Raw genomic sequence first — 26,335 nt, forward strand, 5'->3', positions numbered from 1 at the left:
AAGTACTTTTGGAGTGTAGTCACTGTTGTAATGTGGGAAACGCAGCAGCCAACTTGCGCACAGCAAGCTCCCACAAACAGCAATGTGACAATGACCAGATAATCATTTTTTTTGTTATGCTGATTGAGGGATAAATATTGGCCAGGATACCTGGGATAACTCCCCTGCGCTTCGAAATACTGCCATGGGATCTTTTACGTCCACTTGAGAGAGCAGACGGCCTCGGTTTAACGTCTCATCTGAAAGGCAGCACCTCCAACAGTGCAGTATTCCCTCAGCCCTGCACTGGAGTGTCAGCCTGGATTTGTGTGCTCAAGTCCCTGCAGTGGGACTTGAGCACACAACCTCTGACTAACATAGTACTGATAAAAATAATATGATATGGGAAAGGCTGCAGCATTCAGGAGTTGGAAGAACAGCTCTGTAGCAAATCTGTACCTAGTGAACCTACTTTGGGTCTCAATCATTCTACCTTCATGCTTGAGGTTTAACAGGCCTGGGGTTTGTTCCCCCATCTCCCTCTCCTGTCACCAAGCACCTTCCCCCCCCCCCCCCCCCCGCCTCCAACAATACCATCAATAAATAATGAGCATCTCTTAATGCAGCAAATCAAGAACCATACCAGTGAGCTGCGCGCCAAGCCAGAGTACCACAAGTTCCTGATTGGACGCGGTGGCGCCAACATCCGTAAGGTGCGCGATAACACCGGAGCCCGGATCATTTTCCCCACGGCAGACGACAAAGAACAAGAACTGATCACCATCGTCGGTACAGAGGAAGCTGTCAAAGAGGCTCAGAAAGAACTGGAAATCCTCATCAAGAACCTGGTAAGACTTGCCCTGCCTCTGGCTGGTCTCTGATTAGCTTCTCTTTTTTTCTCCCACAGAAACCAACTTGTGCTGGGGTACAATTCAATAGCTGGTATAGTGCCAGCCTCCCCTGCCAAATACCTCGCCCAAGGGACCATTCTCTGTATGTCACCTTTGACCGTGGATGTGAGGTTATTCAGCCTCAGGGACCATCGCAGCCTCGGCCTGCCCTGCAACTTGCACATCTTTCCTCAGGATGTCCGATGGTGATTGCTCTGCCGGGCCCAGCAATGCTGAGGCTAGCTGTGCTCTGACTGAGACCTGCTAATGTAGCACGGGCTGGGGAGCAAATCTGGGGCTCCTTAGTCTGTGTAGCTCAGTCGCGTACCACACGGTAGATTTGCCCACTGAACTATTGCACACACCTGTTCTTGTTGCTCAGATACCAGAACAGTGTGTAGGCGGGTGTAATGTATTTGCTTCAAGGGTTCTTTGATTAAGAATTCATAGCAACATATTGCTATTAAGAACTAGTTGGTTTATTAGCAAAGGTTTAACAATCACACTACACATTACCAGTTCATCCACCAGGCTCATATCCACCTGCCTCATCGTAGATCCTCCGAACCCAACTGGCTGGGGTTTTATTGAGTCTTGTGAACATCACTTGAGTGGCCAAGCCACTCCCAACTCAACAGCTCTACAACTATTTTAAAGTTGAAACAATAATCAAGGGCCCCCTTATTAAAGGTGCACTAAAACCGACACATTAAACAAATTGAACTTTGGGCATAAAACAAATCAAATAAAAATGTGGTTGCTGGGGGTGATGATGCACTCCAGTCCCTCTGGTGTCCACCTCCCGCAGAAGGCCGCGAGCGTGCGGTAGACACTGCGTGCTCCATCTCCAGAGACACCCTGGCTCGGATGTAACCGCGGAAGAGAGGCAGGCAGTTGGGCTGAATGACCCTCAACTGCCCGCTGCCTGGACCAGCTGATGGCCCCCTTGGCCGTGCCCAGGAGCAGTCCTAAAAGGAGCCCCTCGGACCTACCCGCTCCCCTCCGCACAGCGTGCCCAAAGATCAGGAGTGTGGGACTGAAGTGCAACCAGAATTCGAGGAGCAGCCTCTTCAGATATTGGAACAGGGGCTGCAACCTCACACATTTGACATATATGTGGAACACGGACTCCTCTAGACCACAGAAATTGCAGGTAGTTTGGGAGCCCGTGAACCGACTTAAAAACTTATTGCACGGGACTGATCCGTGCAACACCCTGCAGGCCAAGCCCCCAATAAATATGGGGGGACTCCCGCATAGAGAGTACTCCATTGGGGACCCCTGCCTCCTACGGACGGCAATCTGTTGCGCCATGGCGTGTCCGGACGGCAGACGAGGATGGTAACGTGGAGAGTGTGCAAGAGCAACCCAAATAGGAATTCCCTCCGCGCAGAACTGAAAGGCACGGAGGGGATTTCCTGGAGGAGGCTCAAGTTGTGAGGCGCTGGCTCCCGAGGGAGGTTTCGGGGCTTGGCACCAATGAGGAATTCCGTCCGGACAGATGGGTGTCAGTTCGGACAGGATCTCCCCATGTGCTTGAGCCTCCTCGACACACCTAACAGAGTCAGTACTATTTTTAGCGCCTCAATGACATTGGCTGTGCGCCGGATGTCGGCCCAGGATAGGCGCCGTGCCAGCTCCTCAGGCACCATCCAGCCCGTTCCTCCGCCATCGAGGTAGTCCCTGACCCTGGTCACCGTGCCAGACACATCCCACCTAAAACCGCGGTCTCAACAGCTCTACAAGCCTGTGAGCATACTCGCCGGTGCATACATGACAGCGGGAAGCCCCCAAGTAGGATGGTAAGGGGAGGAGGCCCTAAGCAAGGGGTATCATATAAACGGGGAGCTGTGGTGCATATAAAGCTGAAGAGGTAATGGGTATTGAGTAGCAAAGCAGTCACATGACATGGCAATGCCGATCACCCACTGAGTCCAAATGTTGATCAATACAAGGCAAAAAATGAGAACATGAATGGAGTGATAAAGCGAATCCAAATGTGAGCTGGCTGTAGCTCACTGACAGAAATTGTCAGCTGCTTTTGCAGTCGTCTGATTAAGTTTTTAAACTATAGAACTAATATAAAGTAGAATATAGTATAAATTGTTCTTTTTGTGTAAAATAAATTCCTTCACTGTTTCTTAATCTTAATCTCTCACACAAACGGCTTGTTGTCCAGAGTTAGACACAGATTGCAATAATGTGTATAATGTATAGGAACAGGGAGACCTAGGGGTATATATGCACAAATCATTGAAGGTGGTAGGGCAGGTTCGTTTTTGAACGATGGGGGAGTCGAGGGTTATGGGGAGCGGGCAGGAAAGTGGAGGTGAGGCCAAGATCAGATCAGCCATGGATCTTTGTCATGTATGTACTTTTGGGATCACTAGCCACTAGATGGCGTCACTGTTGGAGGCCATTGGGCTGCACGCACATGTGTGCAGCCCAAGTATAAAAGGCCAGCCATTTTGTATATTAGTCACTTTGGGCCGTGCTGGAGCAGGAGAGCAACGGCAGTGAAGAGTGACGTCATCAAGGTCCAGGTCGGTGATTGGAGCGTGGGGAGGTACTGCAGGAGCGGCGAGGTCGGGGCGAAGGAGCGGCGAGAGATTGTAGAGGGATGTGATTGGGGCCCAGAAGAGGGCCCCGGGGCAGCACGTGCCAGCCCACACTGCGATATGTGTGCGCACTGATCCGTGCAGCAGAGCTGGCCTCCAGTCGTCTTGGTTGATCCTTGCTGCTGGACCAAGACCTAGCTCTGTCAAGCCCGTGTGGTGGCTGGTGTGCAAGGGTCACCACATGCTAAAAAAATCCACGCAAAGGCATCTTCCACCCTTCAAGATTTAGTTTGGACCTGGAATTTTAGGTCCATCATTGAAATACCTGTGAACTTTTTGACGTGGAAGCAAGTCATCCTCGATTCGAGGGACTGCCTATGATGATGATAAAGCAGAGGCAAGGTTATTACCTCGAAGTTAAACAGTACTCAGTCTAACAGTTATTGCATACACAACAATCTTATTGAATGGCGGAGCAGGCTCGAGGGGCCAAATGGCCTACTCCTGCTCCTATTTCTTATGTTCTAAATGTAGGTTGAAAAAGCGGATTAAAAAAAGCACACGAGATCCTGGGCTTCATAAATAGAGGCGTAGAGTACAAAAGCAAGGAAGTTATGATGAACCTTTATGAAACACTGGTTCGGCCTCAACTGGAGTATTGTGTCCAATTCTGGGCACCACACTTTAGGAAGGATGTACAGAAAAGATTTACAAGAATGGTTCCAGGGTTGTGGGACTTCACCTACGTGGATAAACTGGAGAAGTTGGAGACGATTGTTCTCCTTCGAGCAGAGAAGGTTGAGAGGAGATTTGATCGAGGTGTTCAAAATCATGAGTAGTCTGGACAGAGTAGATAGAAAATCTGTTCCCACAGGGTCGAGAACCAGAGGACACAGATTTTTGTGCAGACTCGAAGCACCGAATGGCCTACTACTGCTCCTATTGTCTATGTTTCTATTTAAGGTGATTGGCAGAAGAATCAAAGGCGACATGAGGGAAAACATTTTTACGCAGCGAGTGATTAGGATCTGGAATGCACTGCCTGAAAGGGTGGTGGAGGCAGATTCAATTGTGACTTTCAAAAGGGAATTGGATAAGTACCTGAAGTAAAAACATTTTGCAGGGCTATGGGGAAAGGGTGGGGGAGTAGGACTGGCTGAAGTGCTGTTGCAGAGAGCCGGCACGGGCCGAATGGCCTCCTGTGCTGTAACCATTCTATGATTCTATGTAGATCATGAGAGCAGTGTGTTCCCTTTAATTTTTTTGTTGGGTTTGTGGCCCATTCAAAATACCGTGCTTGTGCGGTTTGTCCCATTTAAACGCTGGAGCGTGGGTGCTCCAGAGCGCTGCCCGGCCGCGTAGCTTTAAGGGAACGTTGCATGAGGGGAGACGATTCTTCACTGCACTCTGATTTCTTTCTCTTCCTATGCAGGACAATGTTATAGAGGACGCGATGACCGTTGACCCCAAGCACCACCGATACTTTGTGATACGCCGCGGGCAGGTTTTACGGGACATTGCGGATGAATATGGCGGCGTGATGGTCAGCTTTCCCCGTACCGGAACTCAGAGCGACAAGGTGACACTGAAAGGTGCCAAAGATTGCGTGGAGGCTGCCAAGAAACGCATGCAGGAGATCGTCGAGGATCTGGTATGGGGGAGTTCAATATTATCTTTTATTTACATCTCGAATCGCTTGCCCTGGCAGTAGTGATAAAATCCCATTAATACGGTCTGAATACCATGAGTTGGATTTGATTCAAGTTGTTCTCTGACCAACTCCATCATACGACACATATGCTCATTTTTGAAAACGAGCAATAAATTATTCTGATCCAATTTTAAAATACAGGACATTTTATATCCTGTTCAGCTCAGTTACCTCGACAAATATGTTGTCACCCAAATAATTCACTCTTATTTTTATTAGGTTTGATCCAATAAGGTTAACTTTACTTTGTATTCCAGTATACCCTCGAGATATAACTATATTGGGTATAAAACAGAAAATGCTGGAAAGACTCAGCAGGTCAGGCAGCATTTGTGGAGAGAGAAATAGCGTTAACGTTTTGGGTGTGTGACCCTTCGTCAGAACGGGAAAAGGTTTGAGATGTAACCGGTTTTAAGCAAGTGCAGGGGCAGGGAAAGGGGGAGGGGAGGAAAGAACAAAAAGGACAGTCAGTGATAGGGTGGAAGGCAGGAGAGATTAAATGATAAAAGGGACGGTGGGGTGATGCAAAAGGGATGGTAATGGGACAAGTAAAGGAACAAAAGGTGGGCCCAGAGGAGGTGTATATGGCAACAGCAGAATAATTACCGACAGCTCCTGTCCAAAAAAATAGGAACGGTGGTTATGCTCAGAAATTGTTGAACTTGATGTTGAGTCTGGAAGGCTGTAAAGTGCCTGATCGAAAGGTGAGATGCTGTTCCTTGAGCTTGCGTTGAGCTCGATTGGAACAATGCAAGAGGACGAATACAGAGAGGTGGGAGTGGGGCAAAGAATTAAAATGACAGGCAACCGGAAGCTCAGGGTCAAGCTTGTGGACTGAACGGAAATGCATGTCCCACAAAGCGGCCACCCAATCTGTGTTTGGTCTCTCCAATGTAAAGGAGGCTGCATCATGGGCAGCGAATACACTATACTAAATTGCAAGCAGTACAAGTAAATTGCTGTTTCACCTGTTTGGGGTCACAGGAGTGGGAAGAGAGGATGGGGCCGAAATTGCCCACTGCCGGAAATGAGGCGCACCTACTGTTTTTGCTGTGTCCTGGGCGCCCCAATGCATGGCAGAAGTGGAGGCAGGGCGTGGTGGCCGTCATTAGTAGGACGGAAGCGGGGGCGGAGCGGAGTGGCCGTAACTAGCGAGGCGGAACTGGGGGTGGGACAGAGTGGCCGTCACCAGCGGGGCGGGGTGGAAGCGGAGGTGGGACGGAGTAACCAAGGCTGTCAGTTATCGCGCTGGCACGTCATAATGTCTCTCCCCTTCAGTTAAAGGGGAGGGCCGCTGCGAACTCTGCAGCCACTTTAGTGGCAAACACTGGGCCACTGGTTTTGGCCGGGTTAGCGGCCTGGCACGTAAGCTTGGCCAAAACCGCGGGCATAATTGTCATCCTGACCTGGCAGTGAGCCGTCAAAAAAAAATAACATGGGGTCGATGGCAGCGCCACCTCTCCTTTAAGGGCGGCCACATCGCCATGCCACAGAGAGCAAAACAGACAGCAAAAGCTATAGGGGCACCGACCAGCGACGGGACCGCTCCCATGGGGCAATTTCGGGACAGGGTCCCCGCCAGTTGGTAAGGGATCGGTGCGTGTACGCCACAGCGGGAAAACGGGCGGAGTGGTCCCAGGCATTGCTCCAAACCTGAGGAAGGGCCCCTCAGTGGAGACTCGGCGGCCATTCCACACCGACCTGTGGCCGCCAGTTTCAGGGCAATTTCATCACCGAGGTAAAAGTGAGGATGTTGCATCTACTCGATTGGCTACGCCTGCTCACACAGGAATGAGTTAAGTGATACCGACCATACCAGGTGGGATTGCAAAGTGCTGTAGTGTCTGAGCCTGAATCTCACAGCTTAAAGTGACTGGTGAGACTTTCCTGTGGTAGCATACCAATAGCTTAATGCTGGATTTGTCTGACCTCGTGTTTGAGATCCTGGTAAAGACATGCAAGTGTTGTGATGTGATGCTGCCTTTAAATACAATTCTTTCATCTTTGTACTAGTCCCTCTTTGAGTGAATGTTGTGAGGGAATGTGTTCCTGCCTTCCCCTCCCGACCATGTTAACCCATGCGATGGTTCAGTTCCAGGGATGCTGGCAATTCTTCAGTATCTCCCCCAAGTGAAGGGCCTGCCGCCCAGCCCGACCCCCGCCCTCCCAGCTCAGCCCGACCACCCCCCACCACACTCCTGCATTCTGGAATTCCCTGTGCAATTCCCTCCACCCTGAAATGAATGTTCACTTTTACCACGGCATATAATGGTCGGTAGAGGATCGACTTGCTGCCGCCTGTTTTACGCCCAACGTAAAGGTTAAACTTCACCCCATTTGTTGTTTCCAAAAATCTCCCCAAAATTCCGCTATTTGACCCTTTGGTCCCCCGTCCCAGCCTCTCCGTTACCTGCCTGTTTACCCGTGCTCTGTCATATTATCCCTTCCCTTTGATGCTCTAAGGCGTCTCCTTGCACGTGTGTGTAAAGGCTGCGGTATATTGTATTGAGGCTGATTAGTATTTCTGCTTTGAAACAGGAAGCTCAGGTGACCATCGAGTGCGTAATTCAGCAGAAGTTCCACCGGATGGTGATGGGAGCCAAAGGTTTGAAAGTGCAACAGATCACCAAGGACCACAACGTACAGATCAAATTCCCCGAGCGTGAGGAGACTCCAGGTACAGCTTCTGCATTCCGACCTCTCAACACTGATAATTGCTGCATTCCATACTTCATCTTAGTCAGCAAAGTATTTGCCGATCACCTACATTTAAGTTGCATAGAATTTTGTAGCACAGAAACAGGCCATTCGGCCCAACAGGTCTATGCCGGTCTTCATGCTCTACACGAGCCTCCTCCCACCTTACTTCATCTCGCCCTACTAATAGTTCCTTCTATTGCTTTACTACCTATTCTGTACTACCTAGCTTCCCCGTAGGTTGAACTGTTGTACGGTGAAAAGGAAATGCTGTTATTAGCAATGGACTCTCCTACAAAATGCCACTGGAAAAAAAAGATATATTGTGGAAAAAAATTAAGGCAATCTGTAATAGTGTCACAAGTACCTGCCCCATAATCAGTAAATCAAATTTGACACATTTGCTGATTAATGTTCTCTTAGTCGCGGTGAAAATATTATCCCTTTAATCCTGTGGCTTGCATTTCCACTAACCTATCTTATCACATGACATTGATGGACAATTACCTGCTCCTGCACAGCAGGAGGCAGAACTTACATTATCTCAGTGGGAGATGCCATTGAATTAGAAAAAGAAAGGCTTGCATTTATATAGTGCCTTTCAGGACCACCGGACGTCTCAAAGCACTTTACAGCCAATTAAGTACTTTTGGAGTGTATTCACTGTTGTAATGTGGGGAACGCAGCAGCCAATTTGCGCACAGCAAGTTCCCACAAACATCAATGTAATAATGACCAGATAATCTGTTTTTGTTATGTTGGTTAAGGGATAAATATTGGGCCAGGACACCAGGGATAACTCCCCTGCTCTTCTTCGAAAAAGTGCCATGGGATCTTTTACGTCCACCTGAGAGAGCAGACGGAGCCTCGGTTTAACGTCTCATCCAAAAGACGGCACCCCCGACAGTGCAGCACTCCCTCAGCACTGCACTAGAGTATCAGCCTAGATTTATGTGCTCAAGTTTCTGACTTAGAGGCGAGAGTGCTGCCCACTGAGCCACAGCTGGCACTGTAATTGCATCGCCCGGAATCTAAAGTCTACAAGGTCCTCAGACAAGCTAATTTACGGGAATTAGAGGCAAATGCATTGCACCTCTAGAAAAAAACGATTCTTGAACGGTTAGTTGGCTGTGATTCAGAGACACATCATCTCGGAGGAGCCATTTGGGTTTTCAGTGCAGAGCTTGGATCTGGATATCACCATCTTGGAGGAATAAACCGTGATCGAATCAAGATCAAATGGGGCCCTCTTCCTGGTGAGTGGTCCTGATTGGGGAGGCAGGATTCCCTTTTATAGTGTCTCCATCATTTCCATCTCTAACATCGCGCATCTCTGCCCCTGCTGCAGCCCACCTGCTGCTGAGACCCTCACTCATGCTCTTGTTACCTCCAGACGACTATTGTAATGCTCTCCTGACTGGCCTTCACCCTCTACAAACTCAAGCTCATCCAAAAATCTGCTGCCCGTATCCTAATGCACACCAAGTCCCGTTGACCCGTCACCCCTGCGCTCGCTGACCTACATTGGCTTGCAGTTCACCAACACCTCACTTTTAAAATTCTCATCCTTGGGTTCAGATCCCTCCATGAGTTGTGAACTTGTGGAATTCTCTACCACAAAGTTGTTGAGGCCAGTTCATTAGATATATTCAAAAGAGAGTTAGATGTGGCCCTTACGACTAAAGGGATCAAGGGGTATGGAGAGAAAGCAGGAATGGGGTACTGAAGTGCATGATCAGCCATGATCTTATTGAATGGCGGTGCAGGCTCGAAGGGCCGAATGGCCTATTTTCCTGCACCTATTTTCTATGTTTCTATGGCCTCACCCCTCCCTATCTCTACAATCCTCTGAGGATTCTGCGTCCCTCCAACTCTGACCCCTTGTGCATCCCCCACTTCCTTCGGCCGGCCATTGGCTGCCATGCCTTCGGCCATCTAGGCCTTGAGCTCTGGAATTCACTCCCTAAACCTCTCCACCGTTTCTCCTTTAAGCCTGCTTCTTTGAACAAGCTTTCGGTCTCCTGTCCCAATGTCTCCTTCTTTGGCTCAGTGTAAATGTTTGTCTGATTACGCTCCTGTGAAGTGTCTTGGGACGTTCAAGTGCTGTGTAAATATAATTTGTTGTTCAGTATTTTGAGACGAGACTCTTGGAGAAACACAGTCCTGTTGTCGCTGTTTGTTTGATCGCCTGTATTATTTTGATGATTTTTGACTCCCATCTTCCCAGTTGTCATTTTTCGTCCTTCTGATGTGGAGGCAGCCAAATGCAGTTAGCAGTCTAAATTAGTGGGGTCTGTAAAGTGCAGCAGGAGTCACAGGCAGACTAGCCATGCACTGGAATAAAATGCATTGGGTCAGATGTGTTCTATTTTTCACAGCACCCGAGCAGCAGGTCCATGAGAATGGAGAGACCAATGGAGAAGTTAAGGAGGGTGATCCCTCTGTGCCCCGGAAAAATGACATCATTATCATTTCTGGGCGGAAGGAGCGGTGCGAGTCAGCCAGAGAAGCTTTGCTGGTACGTTCTAAACTGCTTCAATAGGGGGAGAGAAGCTGAGAGTACATCTAGAGGTCTAATCGTCAAACAAATAGGAGGGTGAAATAATATAACAGATTGTGACAGGGGCTGTAATAATTAAAAAAAAAAACATAACATGACAAACTTTTAAAGAAAATAATTCAACTGATTCTCTTCTGTTTCTGTTTGGTTTCTGTTTTTTAGCGCTAGTTTCCCTGAGGCGTTTAACGGTTTATGGTTACAGGAAAGCCAGGTTTCTTCTGTTGTTATCACCAACAGTAAATTCTAGCTCTGGACTCTGGGACAAAGGCTCTTTCTCATTGTGATACTTTCTTGTGTTCTTGCAGGCGCTGGTTCCTGTTACAATAGAAGTAGAGGTGCCCTTCGACCTGCACCGTTACATCATTGGTCAGAAGGGAAGTGGTATACGCAAGATGATGGAGGAGTATGAGGTAAAAACGTGCTGCGCTAATCTGTAACTGGTAGACTGAAGCTACTTCATTCAGCTGACCATCCCTCTCTTTCAGTCTGAAATCATTGGTGACCCCACAATGAACATCTCAAAGATAGTTAAACTTGCCCTGTCCTAAAACCATACAATTTTATACAGAAAGGAGCTGTTTGACCCATCTAGCCTGCGCCCGCTCTAAGGGAACTGTCCACCAAGTCCCATTGGACTGCCGAGTGCCCATACCGTTTAGTTTTTCAAATATTTAATCCCTTTCCTGTTTAAAAGTTATTATGGATTTTGCATCCATCGCTGTTTCTGGCAGGGCATTTCAGACTCTCTTGTTTTATTTTTTAAGAATCAGCTAATCTCTCCCTCCAATCATACGCCCTCTCGTTAGCAACTCCCCAACCATTGGAAAAAGCTTTTCCAAACCCTTTGCTAATTTTGCTACCTTATGTTGGGTCTCCTCTTGACCTGCTGTCATACGTACTTTCTCCTATCTCCCAACACACATGTTACTGGAAGGGGGTCATTGAATAGTAATGTGGAACACGAATCTTGACTGTTTTTCCCTTCTTCCCCAGTCTGAGGTCACGAGACCAGTTGTGATACCCCTTCACTGCCCCATAGCTGCTGTTCTTTTAAAAGAAAATGTATATTAATTTTATTTTCAGATTTTATACAGTTAGGAAATTGATGCCTTGGTGAAGCTGGGCCCAAATCTCTAAGTCAGGTGAAGTGGTGGATTTTATAATGATGCTGCACCGGTCACTCCCTCAGAAATGGACTCTGGGTGTGGGGGGACATGTGACAACATAGGCTCCGGATCACCCAACACATCACACCCCTGTCGAGGTAATGAGCAGAGCCCTGCCTGGCTTCCATACCTGCTACAGATAAAGCTAAAATATCCCATTAAGAGGATTGAGCTGATGGTGTTTATCTCCCTGGCTTTAAGCAGCTCTGGATCAGCTCCCTGGCCCCTCTGAGTTACTTCTCCTGGGAGTTCTTGGTGATGAGGATGGGATAAAGAGGACTGTTTACTTCGGAGGCATGCAGGCTGAATGGGGATACCAGTGCTTGAGTCATCTCTCTCCATTTCAAAACCTGTAGTCTGATGAGTGGCTTCTTTTGGATTGTGTAGGTATGGTGGGACTAGAAGACATTTACATAAAAGGCGTAGGCAAGCAGTTGGGTTGATGCCAGCAAGAATGTCTTTACAGAGTCTCGCTCTCTCGAACAGATGACTGAGACGTGAGGTGGGTAAAGAGCCACCATGGCCCTTTTAAAGGGGACTGGAGAGAAGAAGACATTTCCATTTGTAGAGGGTTAGCTGTGATTGATGTGTCATGGGCTATAGTGGTGTACTGGAGCCTTGCTTGATTGTCTTGGAGAATCAAAGACGGATTTCCCCTGGCTTTTCCTGAACTGGTTGCAGGTTTGCCGTTCGCAGGTGGTTGTTTGGTTGTGGGATTTGTAAGTGTTGAGCATGATTGTACCATTGCTTGGATAGGCTGGGCTCGATGAGCCTGATAGCCTTTGCTCGCCCTTCTTTTCACATCTTCATATGTATTTAATGCAGCCACTCGGGATGCATGCAGTCCCTTCTGATGGCCTGCGTCACCAGAGCGGTTAAGGCGGGAGACTTTCAGGACTTCCTACTGGTGCTATCAGTTTTAATAACTTTTATTTCAAATTAAGATCAGTAAAACCTGTGAATTGCAGACACCTGGGGCCTTTTTGCTTCTGAGACCGCCCCCCCCCTCCAGTGTTATGAAAATTCCACTGACCCCTTGTAACACAACTGAAGATTCCAATAGCCGGGGGATACTTGAACTGAATGGGCTCCAGCTGCTGCTGGGGGAACGTATGGCAGTGAGAGGAGTCAGGGAGCGAGGGATGAAAGTAAGAGAGCAACTTGCTCCAATTAGACCAGTGGGGGTGGGGGAGGGGGAGGAGGGAGATCAACAACCCACACAGAGTGTCGTTGGGACAAGTGGGTGACGGAACCTGTGCAGCGGGACCTGTCGAGAGGAGAGCAGAGGACAGAGAGCTCGAGCTGGGGGATCTGCGCTCATCGGCTGCTGCCTCTTTCCCTTCACAGCGAGTGGGGGCCTAGGCTCATCGCACAGACATTCAGGATGGGGGAAACGGAGGTCTGGGGCCAGAGCTGCCAGTTTACGCAACTCGATCCCAACTTTGCGGGACTGTATATTCTTTTTTAATCCCGGAGGTTATTTATGGCAGACTCCTAGGGACCCCCGGTTGAGAACCCCTGACCTGGGGGACTGGCATCTGATGTCTTTTTTTACAGGTGTCTGTATTTTCCAAATGGTCATTACACTGTCCGTGGTTTTAGCCAGCCTGTACGTACCAACACCTTGTTCCGTCAAAGGGATAAGTACAAGGCATCATGGCAACACCCTCGCTCCAAGCACTGGCATCATCTGAGCGAGGGACCGCAAGGACGTGCGCATCACCCGCGCCATGACAGCAGCCGACGACTGCTGGATGGACCAGCGCCTAATCCGCTCCGTCATCAGCATCAACATAGCCCAAAACAACGACGGCAACAGAAACAATGCTGCAGAAAAATCAACACTGGGATACTCAAAGACCCATTTAAGAAAGCCCTATACAGCCAGTGCCTCACTGCCAACCTGGCGAACCTCAATGACCCCGAGACGCAGAGTGCCCACAGCGCCTGGTCTGCCCTCCAGGCCTCCATAACCAGCGCCTGCGAAGAGACACTTGGTCACTCAACCAGGAAACACCAGGACTGGTTTGACGAGAATGACCAGGAGATCCAGGAGCTAATAAGCCACAAGCGCAAGGCTTTTCTGAACTTAAAGCAGCAACCCAATTCAGGAGCAGCAAAGCATCTCTACAGGCGGCTGAAGGTCGAGGTCCAACAAAAACCCGCGACCTAAAGAATAGATGGTGGGTGGAGAAAGCACAGGAGATCCAGCAGCTGGCCGACAACCATGACGTGCGAGGATTCTTCAGCACAGTCAAGATCACCTACGGCACAAAGCCCCACCCCATTGCTGGCCAAGAACGGGGAGACACTCATCAAGGACAGAGAGGCAGTCAGTATCAGCTGGAAGGAGCACTTCGAAGATCTCATTAATCAAGACTCTGTCTTCGACGCGAGTGCCCTTGACTCCATCCTGCAGCATGCTACCCGCCACCATCTCAGCAAAACCCCAGCCCTGCACGAGGTAGAATAGGCCATCCATCAACTCAAGAACAACAAGGAACAGGAGCGGATGGAATCCCCGCTGAGGCACTGAAGTATGGTGGTGAAGCACGATTGGCATGAATGCATGACCTCATTTCTCTTATCTGGAAGGAGGAGAGCATGCCGGGAGATCTCAGAGATGCTGTAATCGTGATCATCTTCAAAAAAGGGGACAAGTCCGACTGAGGTAACTACAGAGGAATCTCCCTGCTGTCGGCCACTAGGAAAGTCATCGCAAGAATCCTCCTCAACTATCTTCTCCCTGTGGCTGAAGAGCTCCTTCCACAGTCGCAGTGTGGATTCTGTCCACTAAGGGGTACAACAGACAACTAAGAAAAATGCAGGAAACAGCACCAATCCTTGTACATGGCCTTCTTTGACCTCACAAAGGCCTTTGACACTATCAACCGTGAGGGACTATGGAACTTCCTCCTCCATTTCTGCTGCCCCAAAAGTCACCATCCTTTGCCTACTTCACGATGACCTGCAAGCCGTGATCCTGACCCAACGGATCCACGACAGACCCAATCCATGTCCGGACCGGGGTCAAGCAGGGCTGTGTCATCGCACCAACACCTTTCTCGATCTTCCTTGCTGCAATGCTTCATCTCACTCTCAACAAGCTCCCTGCTGGAGTGGAACTAAACTATAGAACCAATGGAACCTGTTCAACCTTCGCCGCCTCCAGGCTAGATCCAAGGTCGTCCCATCCTCTGACATCGAACTACAGTACGCGGACGATGCTTGCGTCTGCGCACACTCAGAAGCCGAACTCCAAGCCATCGTCAACACCTTCATCGAAGCAGATGAAAGCATGGGCCTTACACTAAACATCTGTAAGACGAAGGTCCTCAACCAGCCTGACCCCGCCACACAGCACTGGCCTCCAGTCATCAAAATCCATGGCGCAGCCTTGGACAATGTGGACCATTTTCCATTCCTCGGGAGCCTACTATCAGCAAGGGCAGACATCGATGACGAGGTCCAACACCACCTCCAATGTGCCAGTGCAGCCTTCGGTTGCCTGAGGAAGAGAGTGTTTGAAGACCAGTACCTCAAATCTGGCACTAAGCTTATGGTCTACAGGGCAGTAGTGATACCCGCCCTCCTATAGGGCTCAAGAGACTTGGACTATATACAGCAGACATCTCAAATCGCTGGAGAAGTACCACCAACGGCTGCCTCCGCAAGATCCTGCAAATCCACTGGGAGGACAGACGCACCAACGTCAGTGTTCTCGATCAGGTCAACATCCCCTGCATCGAAGCACTGACCACACTTGATCAGCTCCGTTGGGCGGGCCACATTGTCCGCATGCCCGACACGAGACTCCCAAAGCAAGCGCTCTACTCGGAGCTCCGACACGGCAAACAAGCCCCAGGTGGGCAAAGGAAACGTTTCGAGGACACCCGCAAAGCCTCTTTGATAAAATGCAACATCCCCATCGACACCTGGGAATCCCTGGCCAAAGACTGCCCTAAATGGAGGAAGAGCATCCGGGAGGGCGCTGAGCACCTCGAGTCTCGTCACCGAGAACATGCGGAAATCGAGCGCAGACAGCGGAAGGAGCGCGCAGCAAACCAGGCTCCCCACCCACCCTTTCCTTCAATCACTGTCTGTCCCACCTGTGACGGAGACTGTAATTCCCGCGTTGGACTGTACAGTCGCCTGAGAACTCACTTTTAGAGTGGAAGCAAGACTGCCTATGATGATGATGACATAATCATCAGTTGATAAATTTTACCTGGTAAATAGTCATACACTCCTGCAAACAAATCTCTTATTAAATGGTGCTTTAATTTTCATGGAGGTAATCTAGGATGCAGAACTCTTGATTTTTACCACATGAGAAAGTTTTTGCCACCTCCCGGACTTGGGCAGCCTCGCTTGTGCATGATTAATGAGTTTGATTTTTTTTTAGTCCAGGGATAGCTCATTACGCTCATTAGCAGCCATTTTCTCAAATCGTTCCTGAAATTGACTTGAAACATATGCCTTACATTTCATGGTCATTAGCCACGGGAAACTTAATTGTAATCAGCTCCTTATAATTAGGCACCAGTGACATCACTCGTGAAAAACTTTACCAGGGCCTGTGTTGTATGGTGTAAGATACACTCAGTAAATAGTGCTTTTTATATTGAAAGCTGTCCGTAGTCCATAACTTGCGAGTGTAGTGCCTCTTGCATCTTTTCTAATGTCAAATATTTGGGACTGTTGTGCAGTGTCCTTATTTTATGGTTGTCCATTTGCGAGTGTCAGTTGGACCAGGTTTCACTGGACTTTGATTCGTAAATGTGCTCCGTTAACTTTCCTTTCCGTTTCACATCACAGATTACATTGTGTGTGAGACAGACTGGGATCTCCCATCTCGTGAACACCATCCTCTCCATTGTCATACAGTCTTGCTAACTACTCGTTTTTTTAAAATTTAGGTGAACATTGCTGTCCCCCCTCCTGAGGAGCAATCTGACACCATTAAAATCACTGGGCTGGCTTCTCACCTGAACCGAGCTCGGGAGGGCCTGAATGAGCGGGTCAAGGAGCTGCAGATGGAGCAGGAGGACCGGGTAAGCAAACAGTTGCCAAACAGCACCTACAAGGCATCGGAACTCAGAGCATCTACTATGTGCGCAGACACCTCAGAGTTACATAAGAAATAGGAGCAGGAGTAGGCCATTTGGCCCCTTGAGCCTGCCCCGCCATTCAATAAGATCATGGCTGATCTGAAAAAGACGGCACCTTTGACAGTGCAGCACTCCCTCAGCACTGTACTGTAGCATCTGCCTAGATTTTTGAGCTCAAGTCTCTGGGGTGGGACTTGAACCCACAACCCACTGACTCAGAGGCGAGAGTGCTGCCCACTGAGCCACAGCTGACACTAAGGGATACCATTGCTCAGGCCAGCCCAGTGCCCTCATGTAACCCAGATACCCTGGCATGGCTTGCAGTGAGTGGTGTCTTACAGTTCTGTAATATGGGGCTCAGTTATATTCGGAGAGGCAGGAAGAAGATAAACCGTGAAAATGATTTCATAAAATGCAGAATGCTTGGATTATAGTAACTGCAGAAGGGTTAAATTATGAGGACAAGTTGCTTAGACTAGGTTTGTGTTCCCTTAAGTACAGAAGATTATGGGGTGATGTCATTGAGATGTTTAGGATAATGCAAGGATCTGATAGGTTAGATAGAGAGAAACTATTTCCTCTGGTGTCGGCGTCCAGAACAAGAGGGCAGGCACACCCTTACAATTAAAGCTAGGTCATTCGGGGTCATGTCAGGAAGCAATTCTTCACACAAAGGGTAGTGGAAATCTGGAAAACTCCTCCCAAAAAACTGTTGGTGCTGGGAATGAATTGAACATTTCAAAACTGAGATTGATAAATTTTTTAGATACGAGTATCAAGGATTATGGAACTAAGATGGGTAGATGGAGTTAAGACACAGTTTCTTGTGATTCTGGGTTTGAAGTATTTACTTTCCTGCCGTTTGTTATCCCTTCTAGAAGCTCTGATTCGGTGAGTACTGGGGTTCAAGATTCTGAGATACCCACTGCTAATTATCGTGATGTCATTGCCATGTGATCTCTGATTGAGGTGTGTTATTGTTCAAGCCATTGTGTCCAATGAAAGTCTGAAGCAGTGTTGTGATTGCTGAGGATTTGATCACAGTGTCATCGGTGAATTGATGAACATCGCCACCTCTGATGTTCAGTAGTGTGTGCATACTTTCTCAAACAAAAGGTCAGCTGCTTTTTGAATTGCTAATAATGAACAGAGACTGGTGGGAGCTGGGCTCGGCTCTGATTTTGGTCGAGTTATGTCTGTGGGAGTGGGTTTGAAGTCATTCTGATAGCTGGAGCAGAAAACAATTTAAAATTGTGAGCAAGATATGGCACTGTATAGAGTTGTCCAGCTAAGTGGATCGACTTGTTCCCCCACAGACTCTGAGAAGCTTCAAGTTGACAATCGCCGTGGATCCTCGCTATCACCCGAAGATCATCGGCAGGAAGGGTGCGGTTATTACTCAGATTCGCATCGATCACGATGTCAACGTGCAATTCCCTGACAAGAATGATGAAAATCAGGTATGGGCCCCTTTCCCCTCTGAACCACGGCACAGTTTGTGTATGGGCCCCTTTCATAGAAACATAGAAAATAGGTGCAGGAGTAGGCCATTCGGCCCTTCGAGCTTGCATCGCCATTCAATAAGATCGTGGCTGGTCATTCACCTCCGTACCCCTTTCCTGCTTTCTCTCCATACCCCTTGATCTCTTTAGCCATAAGGGCCATATCTAACTTCCTCTTGAATATATCTAATGAACTGGCATCAACAACTCTCTGCGGCAGGGAATTCCACAGGTTAACAACTCTGAGTGAAGAAGTTTCTCCTCATCTCAGTCCTAAATGGCCTACCCCTTATCCTTAGACTGTGCCCCCTGGTTCTGGACTTCCCCAACATCGGGAACATTCTTCCTGCATCTAACCTGTCCAGTCCCGTCAGAATCTTATACGTTTCTATGAGATCCCCTCTCATCCTTCTAAACTCCAGTGAATAAAGGCCCAGTTGATCCAGTCTCTCCTCATATGTCAGTCCTGCCATCCCAGGAATCAATCTGGTGAACCTTCGCTGCACTCCCTCAATAGCAAGAACGTCCTTCCTCAGATTAGGAGACCAAAACTGAACACAATATTCCAGGTGAGGCCTCACCAAGGCCCTCTACAACTGCAGTAAGATCTCCCTGCTCCTATACTCAAATCCCCTAGCTATGAAGACCAACATACCATTTGCCGCCTTCACCGCCTGCTGTACATGCATGCCAACTTTCAGTGACTGATGAACCATGACACCCAGGTCTCATTGCACCTCCCCCTTTTCTAATCTGACGCCATTCAGATAATATTCTGCCTTTGTGTTTTTGCCCCCAAAGTGGATAACCTCACATTTATCTACATTATACTGCATCTGCCATGCATTTGCCCACTCACCTAACCTGTCCAAGTCACCCTGCAGTCTTTTAGCATCCTCCTCACAGCTCACACCGCCACCCAGCTTAGTGTCACCTGCAAACTTGGATATTACACGCAATTCCTTCATCTAAATCATTAATGTATATTGTAAAGAGCTGGGGTCCCAGCAGTGAGCCCTGCGGCACTCCACTAGTCACTGCCTGCCATTCTGAAAAGGACCCGTTTATCCCAACTCTCTGCTTCCTGTCTGCCAACCAGTTCTCTATCCACGTCAGTTTTCTCTCTCCCTCCTTTTTTAAACAATGGTGTTACATTAGCTACCTTCCAGTCCATAGGAACTGATCCAAAGTCAATAGACTGTTGGAAAATGATCACCAATGCATCCACTATTTTTACACCACTTCCTTAAGTACTATCAGGCCCCGGGGATTTATCGGCCTTCAATCCCATCAATTTCCCTAACACAATTTCCCGCTTTATAAGAATATTCTTCAGTTCCTCTTTTTCACTAGACCCTCGGTCCCCTAGTATTTCCGGAAGGTTATTTGTGTCTTCCTTCGTGAAAACAGAACCAAAGTATTTATTTAACTGGTCCGCCATTTCTTTGTTCCCCATTATAAATTCATCTGAATCTGACTTCAAGGGACCTACGTTTGTTTTCACTAATCTTTTTCTCTTCACATCTATAGAAGCTTTTACAGTCAGTTTTAATGTTCCCAGCCAGCTTCCTCTCATACTCTATTTCCCCCCTCCTAATTAAACCCTTTGTCCTCTGCTGTATTACAAAATTCTCCCAGTCCTCAGGTTTGCTGCTTTAATTGGCCAATTTATATACCTCGTCCTTGGATTTAACACTATCACTCGCCAGTCTATTCTAGCCAATTCACGTCTCATATCATCGAAGTTACCTTTCCCCAAGTTCAGGACCCTAGTCTCTGAATTAACTGTGTCACTCTCCATCTTAATAAAGAATTCTACCATATTATGGTCACTCTTCCCCAAGGGGCTTTGCACAACAAGATTGTTAATTAGTACTTTCTCATTACACATCATCCAGTCTAGGATGGCCAACTCTCTAGTTGGTTCCTCGACATATTGGTCAAGAAAACCATCCCTAATAAACTCCAGGAAATCCTCCTCCACCGCATTGCTACCAGTTTGGTTAGCCCAATCAATATGTAGATTAAAGTCGCCCATGATAACTGCTGTACCTTTATTGCACGCATCCCTAATTTCTTGTTTGATGCTGTCCCCATCCTCATTACTACTGTTTGGTGGTCTGTACACAACTCCCACTAGCGTTTTCTGCCCTTTGGTATTCCATAGCTCCACCCATACAGATTCCACATCATCCAAGCTAATGTCCTTCCTTACTATTGCATTAATTTCCTCTTTAACCAGCAACGCCACCCCAATTCCTTTTCCTTTCTGTCTATCCTTCCTAAATGTTGGAATACCCCTGGATGTTGAGTTCCCAGCCTAGGTCACCCTGGAGCCATGTCTCTGTGATGCCAATTACATCATATCTGTTAACTGCTAACTGCGCAGTTAATTCGTCCACCTTGTTCCGAATACTCCTCGCATTGAGGCACAGAGCCTTCAGGCTTGTATTTTTAACACCCTTCGCCCCTTTAGGATTTTGCTTTAATGTGGCCCTTTTTGCTTTTCGCCTTGGGTTTCTCTGCCCTCCACTTTTACTTTTCTTCTTTCTATCTTTTGCTTCTGCCCCCATTCTACTTCCCTCTGTCTCCCTGCATAGGTTCCCATCCCCCTGCCATATTAGTTTAACCCTTCCCCAACAGCACTAGCAAACACTCCCCCTAGGACATTGGTTCTGATCCTGCCCAGGTGCAGACCGTCCGTTGTACTGGTCCCACCTCCCCCAGAACCGGTTCCAATGTCCCAGGAATTTGAATCCCTCCCTTCTGCACCACTCCTCAAGCCACGTATTCATCTGCGATTCCTACTCTGACTTAGCATGTATCACTGGTAGCAATCCTGAGAGTACTACTTTTGAGGTCCTACTTTTTAATTTAGCTCCTAGCTCCCTAAATTCGTCTTGTAGGACCTCATCCCGTTTTTTACCTATATGCACCACGACAACTGACCGTTTACCCTCCCCCTTCAAAATGTCCTGCACCCGCTCCGAGACATCCTTGACCCTCGCACACAGGGAGGCAACATACCATCCTGGAGTCTCGGTTGTGGCCGCAGAAACGACTATCTATTCTCCTTACAATAGAATCCCCTAGCACTATAGCTCTCCTACTCTTTTTCCTGCCCTCCTGTGCAGCAGAGCCAGCCACGGTGCCATGGACTTGGCGGCTGCTGCTCTCCCCTGATGAGTCATTCCCCTCAACAGTACCCAAAGCGGTGTATCTGTTTTGCAGGGGGAAGACTGCAGGGGACCCCTGCACTACCTTCCTTCCACTGCTCTTCCTATTGGTCACCCATCCCCTATTTGGCTGTGTAACCTTTACCTGCGGTAAGACCAACTCACTAAATGTGCTATTCACGTCATTCTCAGCTCCAGAGTGAATCCACCCGCAGCTCCAGTGCTGCAATGCAGTCTGTCGGGAGCTGCAGTCGGATACACTTCCCGCACATGTAGTCTTCAGTGACATTGGAAGCGTCCCTGACTTCCCACATAGTACAGGAGGAGCATAACACGTGTCCGAGCTATCCTGCCACGACTTAACCCCTAGATTAACTTAATTTGACAACAATAATGTTAAAGATTACTTACTGATAAAGAAAAGAAAAAGAAAAAACTACTCACTAATCACTTACCCCCTTGGCTGTGACGTCACCTTTTGATTTCTTTCCGCTGTTTTTTTGCCTTCTCTCCCTGCTGCAGCTGCACCAGCTGGCCTTTATTGTTAATACGGATTCTTTTTCCCTCAATCTGTTTCAGCGAATACACTGACGCGAACACCTTGCCTTTTCTGTAAAGGACCTTTATTGAAGATTCTCCGGCCGGGACTTGTCAAGACAAAGGGACACTCTCAATCAGAGCCTGTTTACCTTCCTCTGGACAAACCTCTTCAGCGCGACACAACAACAGTTATACATTTTCAAAACAGAACACATTTGATTAGCACTTGGCCTATCCAATCCCTTTCTGCCTCCCTCCCCCCCCCCGAGTACGTCCAATGGCAGGCAAGAAAGTCTCCCAATTAGGGCTGGTGTCAGGGTCAGGTTAGTTATAGCTTCGCTACACTGTCTTCCCTTATCAGTAAAGAACTCAATTAGTTTCCCTTCCTCCTTATCAGTAAAAGCCATTACTTTTCTCCTCCTATCTAGGATTGCTTTCTTTCTTTGTGCTGCCTTGCGTCTTTCTCATGACCCGTGTTTAACCTCAACCTCAACTCTTGGTAACCCCTTTTTTTTCTGTCGATTCTGCAGTTGTCTGCATCTTGACATTTCTTTAGCTATTTTCCCATGATTCCCTATTTCCATCCCTCTGCCACATTTACAATCCTTCTGTATCCATTCTCATTATCGGCCACTCCGACATCCCCGAACCTCTTGCTGTGCCGTCACACTTTGTTTTCTTTTCCTCCCAGGTTGGGGAGTCAGTACTGACTCCCTCTGACCCCTGGCACAGTTTGGGTACAGACCCCGGCACAGTTTCGGTATGCCCCCATCTCTTCTGACCCCGGCACAGTTGTGTATGGGCCCCTTTCCCCTCTGACCCCGGCACAGTTTGTGTACGGACCCCTCCCTTCTGACCCCCCCCCGCACAGTTTGGGTTGTAGGCCCCTCTCCTCTGACCCACAGCGCAGTTTAGGTATAGGCCTCTGTGTCTCTTATTTAAATAATGGCAGCAGGTACCTGCATCACGAAGGACATCTAGTGTCCCTTGTGGTGGAGGGGCATCTATAGAAATACATAAGGGAGAAAGGAATAGAAGGATGTGCTTATACCGTGAGATAAAATAGGGTGGGAGGAGACTCGTGTGAAGCATAAACACCGGCAGAGACCAGTTTGGCCGAATGGCCTGTTTCTGTGCTTTTACTGCTATGTAACATTGAAGTCCATGTTGGAGGGGCATGGTGAGCCCACATTATGGGGAAGGTGGACTCTGCGACTCACTGCTGACTGGAGTGAGGACACCTTGTTGTGGTAATGTTTGTGTTGAAAGGTGATGACATGTCAGTGGCCGTGCTAGACAATGGAGACATTGTGCCATGCTATGGTGCACTGATGTGGTCAATTTATTGCTAACTTCTGCTTGTTTTAGGATCAGATAAGTATCACTGGGTATGAGAAAAATACAGAAACTGCCAAGGAAGCCATCATGAAGATTGTGTCTGAGCTGGAGGAGATGGTATCGGAGGACATTACTCTTAATCACAGAGTCCACGCCCGTATTATTGGTGCCCGTGGGAAAGCCATCCGCAAGATCATGGAGGACTTCAAGGTGAGCTGGCCTGCTGCATTCTACATCGAGTGATTACACACGATTCTACATTGAGGCAAAATCAACCTTACGCTGAGGGCAAATAAAGAAAGGGGAGTATTCTGAAGAAAAAAAGCACTGTCTGCAACTCCCCTGGACTTGGGGAGCGATGGTTCCTGCTTCTGATCATCATCCAGTGACTGGTGCTGGATAGTACACTCATGTGGATGAAGGCTGGATCAGACTGAGCTGTGATAGCCCCATATTCCATTGTTATGATCAGATACCATCCAGGCACTTCCTGTCAAGGGTCACGCATGAAACATGGGAACTTGGCTAAGGATCCAGCATCAAAGCTTCACACCTGCAATGTGTGACTCGAGCCTGAGTGATCGCGGAGTGTGACTGGGAGTGTCGCAGAGTGTAACTGGAGACTGGGGGATCGCGGAGTGTGACTGGGGGGATCATGGGGTGGGATTAGGGACTGGGGGATCGCCGAGTGTGACTGGGTGATGTGGTGTATGAGGTTTCACAACAAATATAGCAGGGACAGTCTTTTCCTGTCATTTTCCATATGATCATATGAGTCAGTTCCTTCAGAAGAGGAGAGAAAATGGAGATGCAGGTGAGTGATGCAAATAATTATGATGATGGGTAGCCCTTGTTGTGAGATTAAAGGGAGTCAGTACTGTGTACGTGAGAAGGACAAGTGGATAGTTATCAAAAGTTTTTCATGCAAGATTATCAAGCCTGCACACAGATTGTTCACCAACAGGAGTGTAAAATGGGAAAGCAAAGACATATCCCTACAAGAGCATGATTAAAGGGGCAGTGAGCTGATGGTGCAGTTAATCATCATTATACACTGAGTATGACAGCCAGAAACTCCACCTCAATTATCCAAGCCTGGTCTGTTCAGGCTGACTGCTGATTACTAGCTTGTCATTGCTGTACCTGTTTCTGATCTGCAGTGAGACAGGGTAGGATTATCACACACCATGCCAAGGCTCTTTCTGTTGAGGAGTGTTGCCTAGCAAGCAGGTAGCATGTTAGGCATAGACCCTAAATTGAAGTTGGGAGAGGAGAAGAGAGGTGTCTTGTAGGGATCAGGAGTTTTGCCAATCATGGGAAGAAAGAGAGGGATTTAATGGCATAGATACACACTCCTGAAGCATCATCACTAGAGAGCTGGAAGCCAAACCTCGATCTGTTTAACTCTCCGAAAGGCGTACTGTAAATAAATGGTTTTCCGACTTCTGTCTCTCTAACTTGAGTAGTAATGCACCTCACTCTGATCTTACCTGGTATCCTCACAGGTACTTTCTGAATACAGGAAGTTCACACAATTTGTCTTTTGTTGGGCTGCAGGTTGACATCCGTTTCCCTCAGTCTGGGGCAGAGGATCTGGACCGTGTCACTGTGACTGGTCTGCCTGAGAATGTGGATGAGGCTATCGACCATCTCCTGAACCTGGAGGAGGAATATGTAAGTACCAATTGTGTGTTGCTGCTCAGTCAGCACGGAGCAGTACACTCCAGTCAGCAATAGACCTTCATTCAGGGAATCTGTGCTCCTCTAACTCTGGCCTCTTGTGCATCTCTGATTTTCATAACCCCACCATTGGGGGGCGTGCCTTCAGCTGTCTCAGCCCAAGCTCTGGAATTCCCTCCCTAAACCTCTCCTTCCTTTCCCCCTTAAAACCTACCGCTTTGACCAACCTTTTGGTTCCGGTTCCTAATATCTCCTTATGTGGCTCAGTGTCAAATTTTGTTTAATAACGCTCCTTTGAAGCACCTTGGAACGTTTTACTACATTAAAGGTGCTATATAAATGCAAGATGTTGCTGTTTGATGAGTAAACTAGAGTTGCACGATCCTACTGAACCTGATGCCAGGCAGTGTACAATTCAAGTGGCAAACAGTCTCATTAAATCATCCATCGCTGCAGTGGGGAGAGCCAGAATCAGCTGGATGAAGCAGTCAGTTCACCTAATTATTTGTATGGCCTTTTTTATAAGGAATGTAAGTAAACGTTACAAGCTGTAAATGTGTTGAATTGGACAGCAAACTCAAAACTTCAGAAGGACAAAGATTTGACCTCCAATAAAAGACAGCTGTTACTGTTTGACTGTGGGTTTTTGAGTGTGGGGTTTCACCATTGAAAGTCCCGGGTAGCTTTCCGCTCATGTGCAAAATGCTCTCTCTTCCCTCAGATGTCAGATGTTGTTGAGAATGAGGCAATGCAGGCGTACATGAAGCCAGCATCGCGCATGGATGAACCGAAAGCCTCCTCCAAGGGCTTTGTGGTGAGGGATGCTCCATGGACTAGCAGCACAGAGAAGGTAAGGAACCATCACACTCACCCGTCTCGTTTAGCTGCGAGCACACAGGCATGCAGAGGGCTTTTCCTCTTTTGAGCTTGCGTGTCCCGGCAGTCCATGTAGGGTTACTGGGATACATGAATATAATTTCCATTTCAGTATATACATAGCGGCAATCTTGGCCCCAAGGCAGCTCTTGCAGGTAAGTAGATCAAGATGCAGCTTGTCTTCGCCAACCAAGAAATGGGGCATTATGAGGACTAAGGGACCCAGAGGATGGGGAAAGAACATTTTATTTAAAGAAAACCTATTTGCTAGTTTTCAACAATTGAGTTATTTAAGTCCGAACGTGAAAATTAGTTGAGGCAACAGAAGGATTATTGGATTGCTATCCAGCCCAGTTTCTGCCAAGCACTCAACGTTTCATATTTTTTCGCTCTCTTGCAATTTTCTTCCTCCTCTCCTGAATGCGGTGGCTTGTGTTGACCTGTTGCACAGGAGTCTGTGGCTCACGACTATCGTGTCCACCTGCCCATTCTTCACGCAAGTACCTGGCACCTTAGAGCGGTGCTCATCTGTAGGGTGACGAGCTCAGCAT

The 26,335-nt window shown here is 48.0% G+C and overlaps 1 protein-coding gene across 1 annotated transcript in view; it reads left to right on the forward strand.

The window, feature by feature from the left end:
* Positions 1-26,335, forward strand: part of LOC139265804 (vigilin-like) — an 85,622-nt gene that overhangs the window by 55,546 nt on the left and 3,741 nt on the right. The window contains exons 18-27 of the mRNA XM_070883246.1: positions 606-827; positions 4,860-5,078; positions 7,677-7,815; positions 10,214-10,353; positions 10,701-10,805; positions 16,481-16,615; positions 17,989-18,132; positions 23,259-23,438; positions 24,786-24,902; positions 25,630-25,758. Of these exons, the coding sequence (XP_070739347.1) occupies positions 606-827; positions 4,860-5,078; positions 7,677-7,815; positions 10,214-10,353; positions 10,701-10,805; positions 16,481-16,615; positions 17,989-18,132; positions 23,259-23,438; positions 24,786-24,902; positions 25,630-25,758 (1,530 nt within the window). The remainder of the gene's footprint in view (positions 1-605; positions 828-4,859; positions 5,079-7,676; positions 7,816-10,213; positions 10,354-10,700; positions 10,806-16,480; positions 16,616-17,988; positions 18,133-23,258; positions 23,439-24,785; positions 24,903-25,629; positions 25,759-26,335) is intronic.

Source organism: Pristiophorus japonicus, chromosome 6, assembly GCF_044704955.1.
Source record: "Pristiophorus japonicus isolate sPriJap1 chromosome 6, sPriJap1.hap1, whole genome shotgun sequence".
Lineage (NCBI taxonomy): Eukaryota > Metazoa > Chordata > Chondrichthyes > Pristiophoridae > Pristiophorus > Pristiophorus japonicus.